Source organism: Wyeomyia smithii, chromosome 2 (genome assembly GCF_029784165.1).
Source record: "Wyeomyia smithii strain HCP4-BCI-WySm-NY-G18 chromosome 2, ASM2978416v1, whole genome shotgun sequence".
In the NCBI taxonomy this organism is placed as follows: domain Eukaryota; kingdom Metazoa; phylum Arthropoda; class Insecta; order Diptera; family Culicidae; genus Wyeomyia; species Wyeomyia smithii.
Window position 1 is genome coordinate 23,514,731 of NC_073695.1, and position 19,963 is coordinate 23,534,693.

At 38.3% G+C, this 19,963-nt stretch overlaps 1 protein-coding gene across 1 annotated transcript in view; it reads right to left on the reverse strand.

Annotated features, from left to right (window-relative positions):
* The window catches only part of LOC129722876 (protein lethal(3)malignant blood neoplasm 1), a 35,960-nt gene extending 19,009 nt beyond the window's left edge, over positions 1 to 16,951 (reverse strand). Inside the window, exon 1 of the mRNA XM_055676685.1 lies at positions 16,488 to 16,951. Within this exon, the coding sequence (XP_055532660.1) occupies positions 16,488 to 16,505 (18 nt within the window). The 5' untranslated portion in view covers positions 16,506 to 16,951. The remainder of the gene's footprint in view (positions 1 to 16,487) is intronic.
* Positions 16,952 to 19,963: the final 3,012 nt, after the last annotated feature.

A 19,963-nucleotide genomic window follows, 5' to 3' on the forward strand; every position in this document is an offset into this window, starting at 1 on the left:
AGTCGTGGAGATGCAGCGGTAAACTCGGTCTTCGACATAAACGACTGTTAAACATTCTTCCATACAATCTCCTTCTTTACTCTAACGACCCTAAAAACGTAGCCGTCGCTGCACATATAGTGACACACACATCCACGACCATACCCTCCCCATCACACACACACACAAACACACACACACACACACACACACAAACACACTGTTACACACCGTTACACACACATTGACACGCACATACACGGAGATAGAGAAATAGAAAGGGAGAGAGAAAGAGATAGATAGAGACAGAGATAGAGACAGAGATAGAGACAGAGATGGAGATAGAGATAGAGATAGAGATAGAGATAGAGATAGAGATAGAGATAGAGATAGAGATAGAGATAGAGATAGAGATAGAGATAGAGATAGAGATAGAGATAGAGATAGAGATAGAGATAGAGATAGAGATAGAGATAGAGATAGAGATAGAGATAGAGATAGAGATAGAGATAGAGATAGAGATAGAGATAGAGATAGAGATAGAGATCGAGATCGAGATAGAGATAGAGATCGAGATCGAGATAGTGATAGAGATATAGAGATATAGAGATATAGAGATATAGAGATATAGAGATATAGAGATATAGAGATATAGAGATATAGAGATATAGAGATATAGAGATATAGAGATATAGAGATATAGAGATATAGAGATATAGAGATATAGAGATATAGAGATATAGAGATATAGAGATATAGAGATATAGAGATATAGCGATATAGAGATATAGAGATATAGAGATATAGAGATATAGAGATATAGAGATATAGAGATATAGAGATATAGAGATATAGAGATATAGAGATAGAGATAGAGATAGAAAGAGAGGAAGCTTTTGTATAGTTTTACAATATAGTTTGAAATTAATCATTCGTGCGTGAGATTAGCTTTTTGCTTATATCTATCTTTACGGTAGCAATGGGCGATATTGTATCGGTATCGGAAATATCGATACTTTTGAGACGATATTTCGATTTATTGGACCGATACACAAGCGTCCGATACTCGACCGTATCGATACTGAAAACCGCGATATTTGTATCGATATTCTTTTATGCATACGGACCAGCAAGCTGACATGTTACAAGGGCTAACATCTCAATGTGTACACGAGTTCACCGCCACTTTTGATACGCTATGTTATGCTGTCTGTCAGCGTCAGTGGAGCCCACACATCGTAGAACCGCTGCGATGTTGGCTGCGATAAAGCAAAGCAAATCGGATGGAAATGCCAGCTAGTTGATACGAGCCGGAACCACTGAAAAGCTGCCACTGTCAGTATAAGTATCGCACAAGTCTATTTGCACTAGCAAAACTTAATCCTGTATTACACTCTTTGACCAAGCGTCAAATATTTGGCACTTTTTGACAGATAAAAATTTGGTCGAAGATAATTATTTGTCACTCTCCAATTTTAACATGAGGCAAACACGGGCAAACAACAACCATGATGTCAAATAAATTTGACCATTATGTCAGAAGGTCAAAAATTTGACCATTAGACAAAGAGTGTACTACAGGCTTTAGATGGAGAAATAGATAGAGAGAATGTTGTGAGCCAAACGAACTGTCAAAATCTGAGCCAAACGCAGCATAGGGCCAAATTCGAAATTTGTTTTACTTAAGCCACACATTTAAAGCCAAAAAGGAGTGCTCAATAATAACGTGTTCTCAAATACTTTCAAAAATAGGCATAGCTCTACGTTGCATTATTAAGGCACAAAACTTATATTGTTTCTCTGACAATTGATTAAAATATTGTTTGTTTACATTTATACTCAGCTTCATTTGTTGAAGTAGAATACTTCTCTCAGGAAGTTCGGCTACATAGGGATGTGAAATGAAAATCTAAAACTGAAAAAAGTGAGAAATATGTCCAATTTCAAATGCTAATAAATCGGTTAGTTTTCGATGGATTTCCTTCGTTTTTGTAGCAATCGATTAGATAATCTTCTAAGATTCCTACCAAATACATGAAATTGCAATTTTATCATTCGAACTATTGTACTATTGAAAATTCTTAAGCCTTGTCAAAACACAAAATTCGACCTCTGATTGGTCGTTATACGATTGCTTTCCCAAGCACGGTTGGCAGAGTAATGGACCTAATAAATTGGGAATGCATCATTTGGCCTGTATAAGAGCTTCATCAGATAATAAACAGACATTTCATCGGAACAACTGAAATTTGAAGAACATAAATGAATATTTGAAGAGTTAATATTTTCTCGTTTTGCGCTTTAATCCAAAGTTTTTCTACATGCATACTCTGACTATTAATACGTGTTTGCGTCGCTTAGTGTTTGGGTACGGTTATGCAGAACGCAAATAACGGCACGATGCGATTCGGCAAGACGAAATGTGTTGAAATGTATAGCTCTACTTCGCCTTAAAAAGAGCTGTACATTTCACCACGGTAAGGCGAATCGCATCGCGCCGTCATTCGCGTTCTGCATAACCGTAGCCTTTGTTCCGTTCCCGTTTAATGATGTCGTATTAAATGTGCATATTACAATTCGGCAGCACTTCAACTTCTCATTTGCACAAAATTCAAAAATATTAAATGAACTTCATTCAAAATATCAAACAAAAAGAAATTACAATACTGCCAATGAACGGTCAACGTTTATTTACTAGAAAAAATGACGGACACGCAAGCAGCCGGGTTATTTTTCTTGTAAAAGTATTCTACTTCAACCTTGCGGTCGTGGCTTTGCCTACAACCTTCCTGTGATTTTTTTATTTGAATTAATTCTACTTTATGCGTTAAAATGCATCCACAAACCCCTCAAACGAAATTCAACGTTATCAGAAATGATGTTTGGCTTCGATTTAGTTGGGCTATAACCCAACGAGCGGGAGCCCAACTAAAACGTAGCCCAACTAAACATAGCCCAACGAGCGAAATTTGACTGTATTTTAAAAACAAATATAAGTTTTCTGGTTACACTGTTCAGATCGAATATTTGCAAGCGGAACCTAACTCATGCTCTCCGTCGACACAAGTTAGATTACAAGTGAAAAAAAAAATTGCAATATTTATTAGTTAGAAAAATTCAGCGGTAGACTTCACTATCTTATTTTCGCTGACATATCTAACTTTTTTATGTCATCAACTTCCTCATCAATTAATATGGAAGTGTGTCAATAATTTATACAAATAAGACGGGAGCTTCACAGCCCATTGGGCCAGTGAATACAAATCTTGAAGATATAAGTTGTTTAATTCATTTGTTTGCCAAAGCTTAGAATTTCTGCATTAACTGTATGTATTTGTTTGTGAAGTCATTTGATTCATGCTGCTCTATAGAATGCGGATAGATACCAGAAAAACAACAAAAAGTCGGCACATCAAATTTTCATTGCTGGAAACCACCAAAATTTTGCTGATTTTTGGTGTGCTGTGCTTCCAGCAATCTGTTCAGCCAAATGAAATTTGCTAATTATTCAGTAATGCTCAATTGCATAAAAGTGACAGGTCGTTTGCTGCATGTTCGGTACAACTTGCTGGTTGTCAGCTGTGACAATTTGCTGTTCATTCAGCAAAGCATAAATCAATTTGCTGGTTAACCAGTTAATTCAAGGGAACCATGTTTCCGTCAGGCACCAGATTCCATCCACCCATCGGATCATAGGCAAATTACTATTGAACTAGAGATATATGATTATCATTTCAACTTTTAAGTTCATCTAGACAAGGACTTAGCTATGGTCCCATATTCGCTATCAGGAGCTTAGCGATGATCCCGTACCAGCTGCACAGCGATTTGGCGCGTTTTACTAATGACAGCTTGACGTAAATTTTTTGACATATCAATTCTTTTGCTGGATTCCAGCAACCATTCATTTACTGTTTTCTGTTCAGCAAATAGTTTTGCTGTATTTTCGCGAATCACTGAATTGAATACTGGTTTTCAGTAAATTCAGGGTGGCCACTCAATATCAATTTTCAATTTCCCGGTTTTTTCCCGGTTTTCCCGATGATATTTAGTGAAATTTCCCGGTGTTTTATTTTTAAAACATATGAGAAAAATAATCAATTTTCACATGCTTATTTGTACCTTGCAAAAATAGTGTTACAAAACTATGAAAAACATTCCTCCTTCATCGTGTTTAGCTGTTTGTCGACTTTAGCAAGTACCTTCATGGTGATCTGCTGCACAATTTTTCGCCCTCTTTATCTCCAAATCGTTGACAATCTTTGCCTTCTCGCGCTTTTTTGCTTCCTTCTGCATCTTTCTCTGTCAACCTTCTCTCGAGCTTGCAGTGCTTCTGTATCAGGATGCCAATGAAATGCGTGGGATAAATTCAAGAGTTGGGGCATAGAGTTTTTGTCTTCTAGAAAAATGTCCTCAGGCAAAACTTTAAGCGGACTTTGGGAAGAAGAGCCTCAGAGTGACCAATGAAAAAAATGCACATGAAACTGTCTAGATGCATTATGCAAAATGCATGAAACGTTGAGATCTGTTATTTCAAAACAATTTTGGTTTTTTCGAAAAACTTCGATCCTGGGACTTTAAAACTTTCGAGGTGGGGTCAATGTAATGTATAAGAAATTTTCTCATGGTCCGTAAAATAAATTCAACTGACACTCTGAATAAACAATTTGAAAAAAAAAATAATTTAGCTACTGTTTGTTTTTGATATAGGAAAAATCTGAGAAATCTTTAACAAATAGCTCTTCAAGGTGGCGTCTTTCCCCAACAAAATCAAGTAGTCAAAAGGTCCAACACAGAATGAAAAAATTTTTTTTTGCTGCTTTTTGCTGCTTGTGGTTAAAATCATACCAAAAATCGGGAAGTACAAACCGGGTAGCTCCGTTCCGGTCCGTTTCGAAATAAAATCGAGACTCGAAGTTTCCGGTCCTATTTGACTTTTGACCGGATTCTCCCCGATGCGATGTCGAACACTATTCACAAGAAGTTTCAATACGCCTCCCGCGACGCTGATAACTTTTTGACTTCTTTAAAATCTGACAATATATGTTACGGAACAGTAAATTTATCCACCTGATCAAGCCTGATTTTATTTGACGCAGATCTTGCTGCGAAGCCGCTGTCGACATTAACTGAAACCAACAACCAGCTTTCCCCTATCCGGCAGAATCATGCCAGTTAGGTAAACATAAAAAAACAGGGTCTCATGTTGACATTTCCTCAGAAACTGTTGAACAAATAAAGCGGCAGACATGAAGGAGGATGATTTTCCCGGCGTGAAGCCTAATTTCCCGGTTTTCCCGTATTTTTTCCCGGTGATTTAAAATTTCCGGCTTGTTCCCGCTTTTCCCGTTTTTCCGGTAAAGTGGCCACCCTGAGTAAATGTATTTATCAAAAATTCAAAAAATGATCTCAGCTATAGTATCGATACTTCTGGTATCGATACTTTTTGACCGATATTTCGAGTATCTCGATACTTTTGGTTCTTCGGGTATCGATACTGAAGTATCGATACTCTCCGTCGTATCGCCCAATGCTACTTTACGGACATTTTACTGGGTTTAACGCTCTTATTCAACGATTTTTCTAGCTTTTGGACTAATGTTGCTACACATAAACTATTACTTTTTATTTATGTTGAAATTTTGTTGGTCGGTGTGACAATAGGCCATGATAATTAAACTTTGATAGTGATTGTTCTGGCAGTTTGTTAAAAAAACTTGGAACTTTCTTTGTTTGATATGCATTTTTGCACGTTGCAAACCGGAAAAGGTTTCATTCAGTCGATAAATATCGTGATTAAATTAATGGCTACGCATTTTCCTTTAAAAACCGGTCTAGGATAATAGATATTTAATAAATACTTAAATGTCTTGGGTGGTAAATGATTTTTGCACGCAATATCCACATAGGATCGCAATGTTTGACAAGAAAGATTCTCATCATTCGACCGTTAGTTTTCGTAATGAGCGAGCGTCACATGCAACATCGTTCGATTCAATCGATTACCACGAAGTCATGAAAACAAGAATCTTCCTTTCCGCCGCAGTCGTGGAAATTCAGAAATAAATTCGGTTTCGGTCTGAACAAAGATTGATCACCCATTACCTTTATTATTATTTCAATGACTACAATTTTTTGATTAGTTATAGAAAAATACTTAAACACGTGGAAGCTTCGAGCAGTGGATGATTTTCGCGTAAAGAGTTGACATCGCGTGCAACATTGTTCGATTCCATCACTCACCAGTCACCATAGTAACACAGCTTTTCCTTTCCGTCGCAGTCGTGGAGATGCAGAGATAAATTCGGCCTCCAACAACAACGAGCTTCTTTCTTACAATCTTTTTTTTACCCTAACAACTGTAAGAATTTAACCGGTGCAGTTATCGTCTTATACAAAGCGGAAGCTACTGAATTGTTGTACGGTAAGTTGGCCCGAAATTGCATGATGTCTGGAATCGTGAAGACTCATCCTTTAAACAAGAGCCTCTGGTATCAGAAATAATCTCTAATAGGGCGAAAACTTTGGAAAATGTTGTTTAGTTCGATTTTTGATAAAAGTCAGACCTTTAACGATTATTTTTAAATTCCTGCACAAATCTTATTAAAATTTTATGTCCTGAAATTTTCAACGGATTTTTTAGAGTTTGATCTGTTTGTTACAATTATAATTTTTTGAATAATCGAAAAAGTTGACTTGTTTTCAACATTTAGGCATTTAACCGTTTGAAGTGGATACCGAACATTGCGCCCCAAAAAGTTCAATACCGTTAAAAGATGGGAAAATTTATTGGAAATAACTTCGTCAAAGACAAAATGTAGCTATCTCTAATCCCAACAAAGTTATTTGTATCTTATTGCGACCAAAAAATGTGCATTTTTCTATTTTTACAAAATATATGTGTAATAACCAATAGTAATAAACAAATCAATTTTAATCATAAAGTTTGAATTAAAGTAATCAAAATCGATTTTTTCGGCATCTTGCGGTTGTTTGCAACCATTAGTAGTCTGCTGCTTTGAGTGCTCGTTCCGTTGGGTCGTTTATCACCTTCAAGAACTACATTTTTTCTTGACTTCATTATAATCCATTCGTGAATTCCAGTTCGCAGGATCTTCGTTTAAAAAACCGCACTTTAGCCGCAAAATTTGAAAAACAAAATCATTGAATTATAAGACCATTTTTGGTAGAGTACTTCTCAATCTTGGTTAGAATACTTCCACTACTCCGCTTTTTAAAATTTTTTTTTGTTTGATCATCTACTTGACCACTAAAGAAGGAAAGACTTACATTGAACTTTTTCAAATACCAAAGGTGCTGCTCAAATTTCCTGTACGTTTTGTGGCTTGGTTCTTCATCGTCAAAGTTTCGCAATGACTGCGAAAAACGGAGTAATGCACAGCTTATTGTACATTGGAGATGGCCCAAGTAGCCATATACGTGGTTTTCTCTGCTATTTCACTTAGATCCATCACGGAGGATGGTCGTTAAGCTCCAGTTCGTTCCCAAAGCATGCAATCGCTTGGAAATGGATTAGCGGGCTGTTACTGCGTATGGATTCTCAACGAGCTATTTCTACAATACAGCACCAAATCTCGGCACATTGTTTCGCTCAGATCCGAAGTATTGTAAAAGTAGTATTACCCTAAAAACATTCTTATTGTTGGATGGTTTAACGGCTCATGGTAACATGAAATTATAATCACTTTGGATACCTCGCAATTACCCCGCACATATTTGTTTGTGGCCCCAACAGTCTTCCTGTGATAAGTTGGTTCAAATCGGGTTCACATCGTGCAGCCTGTTGGTCTCTAATCAAGCTTAATCCTGATTCAATGAACACTTACATACTAACGAAAATCCTCCAAACACGGTCTCCAAACAGTAAAAGTCAGGCTAATATCCTTCCCTCTTACCACCTGCGGCCGGCGCGATTATTATTCCTTAAAAAAAAACAAGTACGACGAGAACGGTCCAAAGCACCTTAGATGTCGAAATTAAAATGGCATGACAGTATTTGTTATTACTTGAGGGTTTTCCTCAGCACTGGCTTCAAAAAAGGTGAAGGTGAAAAATAAGTACTCAACATGTCATATACCTACGAGAAGTATGTCTGAGACACAGATAAGAGCGACGAAAGGGCAAAATACAAACTAGCAGATAGTTTCGATAATTTTGTTCAAATTTCTTCGTCAATTGAACCTTATTCCATGGATAACAATCTCGACATTGGACATAACAGTTCACTAATTCCACAAAGTACATAGTACTATCGAGACTCTAAATATTGTGCAGTCGCGCGTGCTGAATTAGTTAGCATTTACCTTTGGGAAAAGTTCGTGAAATTACTACAAAACGAAGTATACAATAGTATAGTAACTGTACTAAACAATTCGTGTTGCATAGTTATCACAGCACATCAGATTTAAACTGAAATTTAATAATGTGTAACAAAAATCATATATTTTTATATATTTTAGGTTGTGCCAAATTCACAGCAATTTATTTTTTAAACTATGACAAAACTGAACGTCCTCTACATGGCGACCGTGACTACATTTAATTTATTTTTTTAGCTAGTTATTCTTCAAAGAGGTCTTGAGGAGAAGAAAACAAAGTTTGAGACCAAACGTAAATATTGTAATTGATGGTAAGACGATTGGTCTCGTGAATGATATAAAGTATCTTGGAGTAATTATTGATGACAAATTAAAATCTGAGTTTAACGTCATCAAGATATATTTTGTATCCGATAACGAATCATCCTTACAAAGTATTCACCGTCATACAGTTACCACATGCATAATTTGTTTTCGAGTTCACCTATATGCAAAACTGTTTACCCACCATACAATAGCAACCTGCCTTGAATGGCATTTATGTCCGAATCGGTCGCGGTGCTCGATGGTAGTAGAAATCATTAACGCCTTATTCGCGAGACTAGAAATATCCACGCCTTATCACGAGAGTGCCTCCTCCTTAGCATATCTTGATCAAACGATCACGACCGGCTAACTGTGCAAGCGCGGTGTAATCTTTGCGCTCTGGGAAACCGCGCACATGTCGCGACAGCACGGGTGACATTTTGAACCTTGTGCTGGCCGCTGCTGCTGTTACTGCCGTTTAACATCAATATGATGGCCCTGTTGTTGCGGGAAAAAAAGATCGATAGTGCACTTGGCACGAACATGGAGATTTATGTACAACGGAATAGAAGAAGAGAGATTCTAGCAGCTTAGCTGCTGATCGTTTCTGATGTGAAGGTAACAAACGATTTGCTGCTTTCGTAATCTATCCGGATAGATGAATCGATGTATGTCGTTGATATGTTCAAACCTAAGCCGTGGCTAGCGGCCAAAGTCGGTTATTGATGATATCGTATTTATATAATTTTTGGTCATTGCGAGAAGGTTGCAGTGGAAACAATATTGTAGCATGGATTGCGTGCCGAATAAGCAATGATTTAACTTTGGAAACAGATCAAATTTTTCTTTAATGTGCATCCACATATCTTATCAATTAAACTGGCACATTATAAATCAACAGTATTCATTTCAACGCTTCTCGACAAGTTAGCCTCCGGCCCACCGCTGTGTAAGTGTCATATACTAAAAACGGTCATATACTGTCGTATTGACAATAAATCCTGAATAGTTGAAAGAAAATGAATTATTCAATGGCTTCATTAATTTGAACATTTGTATCTATTTATGCCTTTTAGCTTGGCAGATTAATCATCGAGGTGCCGACATTATTGCAGATCGGAATACACATCAAGCTGATGTCCTTTATCGTTGAATTAAACGTCTTCATTTGGTTGTTTGATTTGATAAACTGAGTCCAGAGAGCTCTATGATCACTTAATGCAATATCCTAATTGAACGAACGTAAAATAATAAACAGTAAAATCAACACTCTCGTAGAGCTGCGATCATTATTGATGATCTTCATTGCTCAGAGCACAGAACGTAATTCGTTTAACAATATGCTAATGGTATGATCCTACATGTTTGAATAACAGCCGGTATGTGCAATGTACGTTCATCGCTGCAGTACGCTTCCCACTTCGCTCAGCCTCGTCATATCCGTTCAAATGGGTCGTGCTACTGCCGAGGCTACTGTTTGCCTATTTGTTCCATATTCAACAGATTGTTATGAAATTTTTTTTTCAGCATTATTTTGGGTTTTTATCAACCAAAAAAATTGTCAAACATTTGCGCTAGAGTGGGCCACCGGTTTAGAACTTTGGCCTACAGGTTGCTCAGCAGCATCCCGGATGTTATTGGCGACTGAACACGGGTACTCCATGTTCGCGGTATGTTTGAATTCGCACACCCCGGAGAGTCAATTGCATGTTGACATCACTCAGCTGAAATACAGGTGCGAATTTTACATTTTGCTAGATTAGCTTCTGCAGGATGCTATGGCAGCTAGCGCTTTAGACAGAATTGTTCTTGTACTGATTTTTATAATAATATTCAGTGGAAGGAACGGGAATTGCCGACTGAAAACTGGTTAGCTAACCAAATTACGTCTTTGTCTGAAATACAAGACGGGCTTTTCATCATTTTGATAATACGTGACACTTAATCTTGGTGACGTTGTTTTGAACGTCGTTTAGTCTTCCAAACAATATTAGATGAGCGATAATTTAACATACAACGTTCTTGATTTATTGATCATAGCTGTGACTTGTGATTTATTTCCTTTAAGTTGATCCGATTCGATTAACATACACACACGTGTTTTATTAAAATAAATGTTTGATTTAATTCCATAACACTTGTGATACCATTTCAATTGAAATACGGTTTTTTTAGTCTTAAGGGTGTATCAAAACGCTGCTATGTTTCATGTCCTACGTTTCGGTCTCCTGAGGAAGGCCAGTCCAAAGGCCGAAACATCGAACATAAAACATAGTAGCGTTTTGATACACCCTTAAGATTCAAGAAGCCGTATTTCCCTTGAAATTTCTTGTTTCAGTCGTCTTTGAATTTAAACTTGTGATACAATTCATCCATAAATTACATTATGAATGAACCAGGGACAAACCCTGAGAAATATAACTGAAGGCCAAAAATTGAGGTTTACAGACCAGAACTTGATATTCGAAGCCTTTTTTAAATCCAATATGGCGACCTTTGGTTTCTAGAATGCTTCTTAGAACTGTGGAAAAAGTTACCAAAATCTCCAATAAAGGTAATGCAGGTCGGACTCGATTATATACTTCAATTTGTTTTCACTGTATATAATCTAATAAGATTTTTTTTGTGTAAATAAGAAGATTTTTTTCATGATTAAACCTTCAAAATCAGAAATCATATTTCTCTAAAAATGTATTTGAATCTAATAGTTATTTTTGATGTAATTACAGTGCTTTTTCGATTTTATCAACAGTCGTTTTTATCACCACTCGCCAAACTCACGCTCGATTATCTCATGCTTTATTTTCGTTTATAATACGTTTTTTCAAAATAACTAAAATACTGAATCATAAATGATGTACTTTCAGCTGTAGAAAGTGTATTTGAAACAACGTTTTAACTCAATGAACTCATTTTTTTGTTTACTGTTTGTATCTTGAATTTATACTCTATTGAACTATGACAGTGCGTCATTTCACTGAAAATATCATAAATTTCAAGTAAATCCAACAGAAAAATTCCAATTTTCATTATTTCGCAAAATTCATAAACTATAAAATAAACTGATTTGTTGACTATGTTGCGCGGATGCTTTTGACTATCCCGCTTTTTGTATAGATCCTCAAAATTTTCCGTATGCGTCGCAACGCTTTACCAGACAGCCCTCTCTTTCCCTCAAAACATAACATATTTTATGGACTAGCTCTAGCTTGAGCTCTAGCTCTAACTCTAGCTCTAGATCTAGCCCGAGCTCTAGCTCTAGCTGTAGCTCTAGCTCTAGCTCTAGCTTTAGCCCTATCTCTAGCTCTAGCTCTAACCCTAGTTCTAGCTCTAATTCTAGCTCTAGCTCTAGCTCCAGCTCTAGCTCTAGCTCTAGCTCTAGCTCTAGCTCTAGCTCTAGCACTAGCTCTAGCTTTAGCTCTAGCTTTAGCTCTAGCTTTAGCTCTAGCTCTAGCTCTAGCTCTAGCTCTAGCTCTAGATCTAGCTTTAGCTCTAGCTCTAGCTCTAGCTCTAGTCCTAGCTCTAGCTCTAGCACTAGCCCTAGCTCTAGCTCCAGCTCTAGCTCCAGCTCTAGCTCTAGCTCTAGCTCTAGCTCTAGCTCTAGCTCTAGCTCCAGCTCGAGTTCTAGCTCTAGCTCTATCTCTAGCTCTAGCTCTAGCTCTAGCTCTAGCTCTAGCTCTAGCTTTAGCTCTAGCTCTAGCTCTAGCTCTAGCTCTAGCTCTAGCTCTAGCTCTAGCTCTAGCTCTAGCTCTAGCTCTAGCTCTAGCTCTAGCTCTAGCTCTAGCTCTAGCTCTAGCTCTAGCTCTAGCTCTAGCTCTAGCTCTTGCTCTAGCTCTAGCTCTAGCTCTAGCTCTAGCTCTAGCTCTTGCTCTTGCTCTAGCTCTAGCTCTAGCTCTAGCTCTAGCTCTAACTCTATATATAGCTCTGGTTCTAGCCATTATTTCGAAAAAAAAGGTTTCAAAGCGGCTTGTAAAGTTATAAGGCGTCGTACACAAATTACATAACACTAAAAATCGAGATTTTAGACCCCTCCCCCCACTATGTAACAGTAAGTAATGTTCGATATGACTCCCGCCATAAAATTACGTAACGCTGAACAACCTGACCCCTCTCCAAATTTTTAATTTTGAGCAAGCTTTACAGTTACGTAAATGTTTTAGCTACCCCCTCCCCCTATGTAACAATAAGTAACGCAGACTCAACCCCCTCCCCCTTCCCTCTTCATGAGTTACGTAATTTGTGTACGAGGCCCAAGATAAGACCGTAAAAATATATTGAATTCTGAGAGGGTGCTGCCAATATCTGGTCAAGTTGGCGCGAAATGCGTCTCATGTTTCGTATATTCGTATTTCATACGGAAGATAATTTCTTCGCATCTTTGCGAAACTAGGGAAATGACATAACAGGAAAATAAGGCGGAGCCACTTACAGCACATCCCAAAGAGAGATTATGTTATGGTGCATTAAACATAAAACAAGACAAGTATATAGAAAAGTAAACGTGCGTGACGGCGGCTGGATTTTTTTTTAGTTTTGAGAGGCAAAGAAAACAACGATAGAGATAGAGATATAATTTCCTAGGTGCTCTCTTTTTTTTCAATTATGCTTAAGAGACACACAGTAAAAGCACTGCAGTGAGCTCTGTTGTGTAGTTTTTGAGCGTAACGTCCTTTCCTGTGAGAGAGCTCACATTAGTTTCTCTCTGGAGAGATATTTCGTAACCCATCGTGGTGTTTTCTTGCATGCTCCCCAGATGCACACGGATCGCTGCTCTCTTAAAGTAAGAGCGTCGCTTTGCACACCAGTGTGAGAATAGTTGTTTTTGCAGAGGAAATTTTTCGCCTACACGCTAGTACAGCGGTTCTCAACCTTTTTGTGTCAGTGTACCCTTTGGTGATATTTTCCAAATCAATTGTACCCTCTGAAATGTTCTCGCAGAGTAGGAAAGAGCAGTGGAAGATCATCCTTTGGTAGTCTAGTTTAGGCTTCAAATTGAATTATGATTTGTTCGATTGCTACAGTCATGTTTTAAAGGCAAGTTTGAACAATAAATGCAGTATTATAAAGAAAATCTTCCTTTGTCCCCCATTACTGATTTTTCTTTCGCGTACCCCTGAAGGTTTTTGGGGTACGCGTACACCAGGTTGAGAACCGCTGCGCTAGTGAAACGACAACTCAAGTAACACACGTTGGTATAGACTAGTTGACGTTACCTATTCCTTGACATCAATATCACCAGAAAAGCGCAAAACATGAAGGCTAGTAGAACAAGTACTGATAACTGCATGAAAGCAAGCCAACTTGATATAATTAAGTGGCAAAATACATCTCGAGTACTAATACGGCAATGCGCAAATCTGTTGCTATGACAACTGTTAACCAGCGCATGCGCAAATGTGTTGTGTCTGCGCAGTGCAACTAGATCGACAATTGCGTTTATCAGTGGCAGTTTTAATTGATTATAAAATGATGACAAAAATAATATTCAACCTTTCAAAAAGAGTTTTTTTTCCCTTGAATATTGAAATTGTTTTCGTATAGTTTCAACGTTATCTGGATATAAAATCTAACAAAACTAGAAAACGTTGTTAGATATACAATAACAAAAAACTGAAGTGATATTGGTTGCACTGCAAGCGTTTTGTTTATCTTTTGATGGCGCGTTTTGACCCGCTTCGAATAAATATAGAAATCGTTCATATAATTTAAATATTAATTTGATCAAGTAATTTTAAGTTAGGTGTTGAATGCTACGACTATTGTACTAAGGAAAAGCATTTTGCAGGTACGTAGTGTAGTTATTAGACGGTGTAATGTCTTACGAAAAGATCAAGTGATAGTGATTGTCATTCTTGAACTCATGTTATTCAAAACATCTCCAAAACCAGAAAAACGAGCTTGTTTTCGAAATGCGGTTGTATTACTGATGGAAAACAACTTCAAACACAATATAATAACACAAGTTTTCAACTGCGCTTGTAGTACACCTATATGACTACTTTCGTTGTGACTTATTTTCTAACATGTTTTGTGTGTTACTTGGGAAGCCTGCTGTGCATAAACAGTATATACGAAAACTAAATCGATTTCAAGCAAAAGTTCGGCGTGTTCTGTTGAAAATGCTGAATACGGTCTAAAAAATTGAATTGCACTTCATTCCAGAAGTTGGAACGTCTTAAGGAAGACGGATTAGTCAACTTAACAGCAGTATTTTGAACTCCATTCTTATATCTGCCACCACTCAACGTCAGCATGAACAGAATTCTCCTGTAATCCAGCCGTACAGTCGTAATATGCAACACACAACAGCGTAATAAACTGTTGCGTAGATAAGAGTGCAGCATCTTCTGCTATCCATCCGATACGAGAAAAATTTGATTGTTTTCCTTTCAAGCTACAACAGGATACATCGTGTTATTTTGTTGCGTGGCTGAAAACTTCATCCATCAGTTTTGGCAATACAAAGTAAGATTCATGTTTCGTACATTCGTAAAACACATGACATAAAATCTATTTATGTCTTGCGAACCTGAAATGCCAAACTTGAAAAAAGGCGTAGCCACTTGCAACATGAATCTATTTCGGCATGCAGTAGTAGTAAGTACACGTCACGCTAGCATACTCCTTACATTAAAATTGTAGAGTATTTTATGCAATAATTGTTTGAAGATGGCTAAATACACTCAACCGAAACGTAGGACAGTAGACAAACTTTCGTTTTAATTTCACAAAAAAGACTGCATGCCGAAATACCATTTTAATTATTATACCATAATTTTGAGGAAAAGTTCAACTATTGATGAAGACATTTGTGTTCATTTTGAATACACTTTCCACAGCATGTCAGCCTCGTAAAGTACGACGTCAAAAGCGACGTTTTCTTCAAACTTATCACTTTCGATCATTCTCGAATGCAACAATGCAAGTAGTGTACTAAATAGATCTATGTGGCTCTACGTCAACTTTAGGGTCCTGGCTTTGCACACAACCCTTCTGATTGTTTTAAACAGGGTGACACTCATCGAGTGGAAAGAATTTGATGAGAGTGATGCAGACAAATTTTATACATCATTTTTGCCATGAGCTTTTCTAAAAATTTCTGTATAGAAAATCTCTTATTGGCTTTGATTAGTTTTTTAATCGATTAAGACAATCGTTGTTCTTTCAACCGACTTATAAAACAGCTTGGTTTTTTCGTAAACAAAATCATCATCTTAAAATATGTTGACTAGTTTTTGGAAATTTTCTTTGAGCTTTAAATGTTATGGAAAGCATTTTTTCGAGGATTGTTTGAAATATCTTTGATGCGATTTTACTACCGACAAAGAGCTGTTTGCTATTCTAGTTCCATTTGCTTTTGAAATATACGCTGGCCTTGACAGTTTTTTTCAACAGATGAAAGCCCTATCTAATAATAATAAACTCAAAGGGCAATTTTTTTCCCTAGAAATCTGTTCTCATGATTAGATGGCAACACTTCTTTTTGATAAAAAAAAACTAAAAAGTGAAAAGCAACTAAGATGCTGGTTTGAATAAAAACACGAAAATGCTGCCAGAAGTCGAAGAAACATTTGCTGTGTATTTTAACGTCAATCACTTAAGTTGCATGTATATGTGCGTTACAAGTTAGATCACTGTCATTATGTTTTAAATCTTGTTGAGCCGGTTTGCTCATACTATAGTCTCATACTATTGTCTTATACACAATCTCATACTATAGTGTACAGATAAACATCGCACTGATCAACTAGCATTTTTGGACATATGACGTGTAAAGATCTAGCAAAATAAATTGATATAATAAATGAAGTAGTAAAATAATAAAGACAAAGATATTATATCAGTCAATTTGACCTCACTTACCAATATTTTTATACTCATTTTTCAGTATTGTTAATCTCTCAGCAAATTAATGGTTCAGCAATTATATGTACAAAACACTATTCTTCTTTATTTATACTCCAAAATATCACCAGCGTTGATATCCTTCTTATAAAAAGCGAACTTCACCGAAGGTATCATTAGTATCACCATCGATACATTCACTGAGCATCGCCAAATCTTTTTTTCAGGTCACATTGTTGGTTCCATTTATCGCTAAGAACATTTCACTTTCGACAAAAATAAAAGCACAAGTACCCAATAAACGCTAGAACGTCAGAACCGTCCCGTACCACTATTGACACCGCGCATTAACGACTCGTCGAAATCCCGCACGGGGCAGAGAGTGTGTTTTCTACTTTTCCTCTCGACGGCCCGCAAAAGAATACTCAGCGGTGGCACTGGGAAAACGATCGCCATCATCATCCAGCATCAATCGGACTATGATTGTGCGCCTCCGATATCTTCCGCAGACAGCCGAGCCGGAGGGGTTGTTCTCGCCTGTCTGCGCTCATCCCCAATAATGTCTGAAAGCCTCGAGAAGCGAAGTTCTCGAGAGACACGGAAGAAACCGCACGATGGAAAACATATTCGACCGAAGCCGATATTTTCCCCCCGTGTCATACAGAGTCGCGCGCATCAGTGAATCTATCAACAATCAACCTTAAACAGTGAGCGGCACGGCGATGTAGAATTTTGGCAACCGACTGGCTGTGTGTTCATGTACTTGAATTCCTCCTCACTTCAATGTTGAGAGACCTGCCTACACCTCTGAGTAGCGTGTGCTGATCTAGCAGCGATAGTATGCAGTTTTCGCATATTGATGATATTTTATGTGATTCGCTTTATTGAATCGGTGGTGGCCGTTTTATTGGCACAGCATGCAGATCGGTAAATTTTGTGTCTCTCACCCCCACGTTGAACGCATCTATAGTGCTCGGTGGACCACGGGGAAGTCAAGTGCAGCAATGTTCTATGGTGGTACTGCTGAGATCAGCAACATGCACTGCGTTCAGCTCATCCACTTGCTCGGATGTAAATGTTGTCCTGCAAATCAATTTTCGAGTTGTTGAACCTGGTAGAGCTAGTGCGTTGACATTTACATTATTTTTATTTTTGTTTTTACATACTAGGAAGCATCGTTGGAGCTTGGATTTCATTACTTTGGAAAGCTGGTTGTTAGCTTGTTATTAGCCCAATTGAAGATTGTTGAAATATAAAACAAATTAGCAATGACGTCTCTAAAATATTTGAATTTGAAAGTTACCTTCAATTTGTTTGGTTTTTCAGCTGATTTTTGGCATTCTAGTTTTGGTATTTCATGGACTTCAGATTTTTCGCTTTTTACAGATCTCATATACCTCTAGCTTTCAACTGGGGTTTTTGGAATACACATATTTGAATGCAAGATTGGATGCACTTTTTTGGATTCACTATCTAAATTTTCGCTTATTAATTAAAACTTTTTTTTTTTTAATTCTCGCTTATTTTCCGTCGGTCTAGTTCCGCCACTGTTGTGGCCAATCACCGACGCCCAGGGAGGCGACTCCACACCCAGGACCCTAACTCACGACCCGTTTATCAACGGACCGGTGCCAACGGCTTTACTTCCTCATGCGATGGAAGGCGTGATCCCAGAGATTTTGTCACTACCCTCCAAGTAGGGTAGCTTCCCGACAAACTTCAGCAGCACGAGACCTGGACTTAGTCACAAGGCCGGCGCGCTACTTGGCAAACTGGAGGGATTTCGCGATACTAAATTTCACTGAAACGCTCAACTTCTTTAAAAAGTGTTTTATTGAACGGTGTGGTGTGTGCTTCGACGGGTGTCACGACAGGTACGTACCGCTACTTCTCTCGACTCTCCTGGCTCGATGTGCGGCGTCCCGCGTCGAACGATGATTTTCCGCCGGTCAGCGACAGGGCGGCTGCAACTGCGTGGGTGGTGTGTAGGCGACCTGGAAAGGCGTTCCAGGCAAGGGTCTTCTCAGGCGCTTCCTTCGTTGGCGTGGATCGGTTGGCGACGGACGATACCGACTTCTGCCAAACCGAGAAGGGAATCCTCTCCTTTACGGTTAGGGCCGTTGCCCGAGAGCTCGTTGGTCTTTTACGGTTAGACGTAGGCAACTTAATGCTGCCTAGGCCGAAGCGGGTGCCGAGTGCTATCGCGATCGCCAATCGCAAATTAATTAAATGCAACAAAAAGGTCCTGATGATTCTTAGGATTGTCCTCTTTTACTCCTCGGTTTCTCCGGTTCAACAATCATTTACCACCAATTACCTCTTTTTTTTAAAAACTCGCACCTCTTTATCACTCGCTCGCCTGAATTCAAATGCGCTGTTGGCGCGTACTCGATAGCCGCCAATGCTCGTAGTTCAAATTTGGTATGGCGGCTAGTCGACTCATTTCGCCCCGTATGCGACAGCCCATCGATTTTGTGTAAGAGTTGAACTGTGGAAGCTTAGTACGTTACATGAAAAATAGGTGAGCGTTTACTAGGTACATTTCATACAATTAAAAAAACATTTAATTTTACTGTAACGATCGGTTACAATTTTTCGCCTCAGAAAATCTCCCGGTGTCGGCTAGGATTGAATCTAGACCAGTTGGGTTGGTTGTGAGTGGATCACGCCACCTCACAACCATCGACACCTATGTCGGCGGTGGGATTCGAACCCAGGCGTCGAGCGTGGTTGGCGGAGACGTTACCAACAACACTAGGCCCCCGCTCAATTAAAACTTTTGCATACATCATATTTTACTTATGACTCTTTAATTTTCACTCTCCACTTTAAACTTTTCATTTTTCACTTTGACTATTTACTTTACACTTTTGTAATTTGACACTTGTCATTTGACACTTGACATCAGACACTAGACATTGAACACTAGACACTAGACACTAGACACTAGACACTAGACACTAGACACTAGACACTAGACACTAGACACTTCACACTTGACACTTGACACTTGATTCTTGACACTTGACCCTTGACACTTGACCCTTGACACTTGACCCTTGACACTTGACCCTTGACACTTGACCCTTGACACTTGACACTTGACCCTTGACACTTGACCCTTGACATTTGACCCTTGACACTTGACCCTTGACACTTGACCCTTGACACTTGACACTTGACACTTAAAGCTTTTTACTTTTCATTTTTTGGTGAGCACAAAAACTTAACCCGTTAGTTAACAGCAAAATTGAATTTTTTGGTCATTGTTTATTTCTTCGAATTATGTTGATTTGACTTGATTTGACGTCAGGCTAATAGATTCTGTTAACTAGGATATTTTTGACTTTTAGATTCTATGCTCCTAAGTTTTGAGCACATGTTCTTCTTTACTCTAAACATTTTTATGTTACTGTTACATGACATCTCCCAGCTGGTCTCGAGGTACGATGCTGGCCTAACAAGCCAGTCGTCGTAGGTTCGAGTCTCGGCTC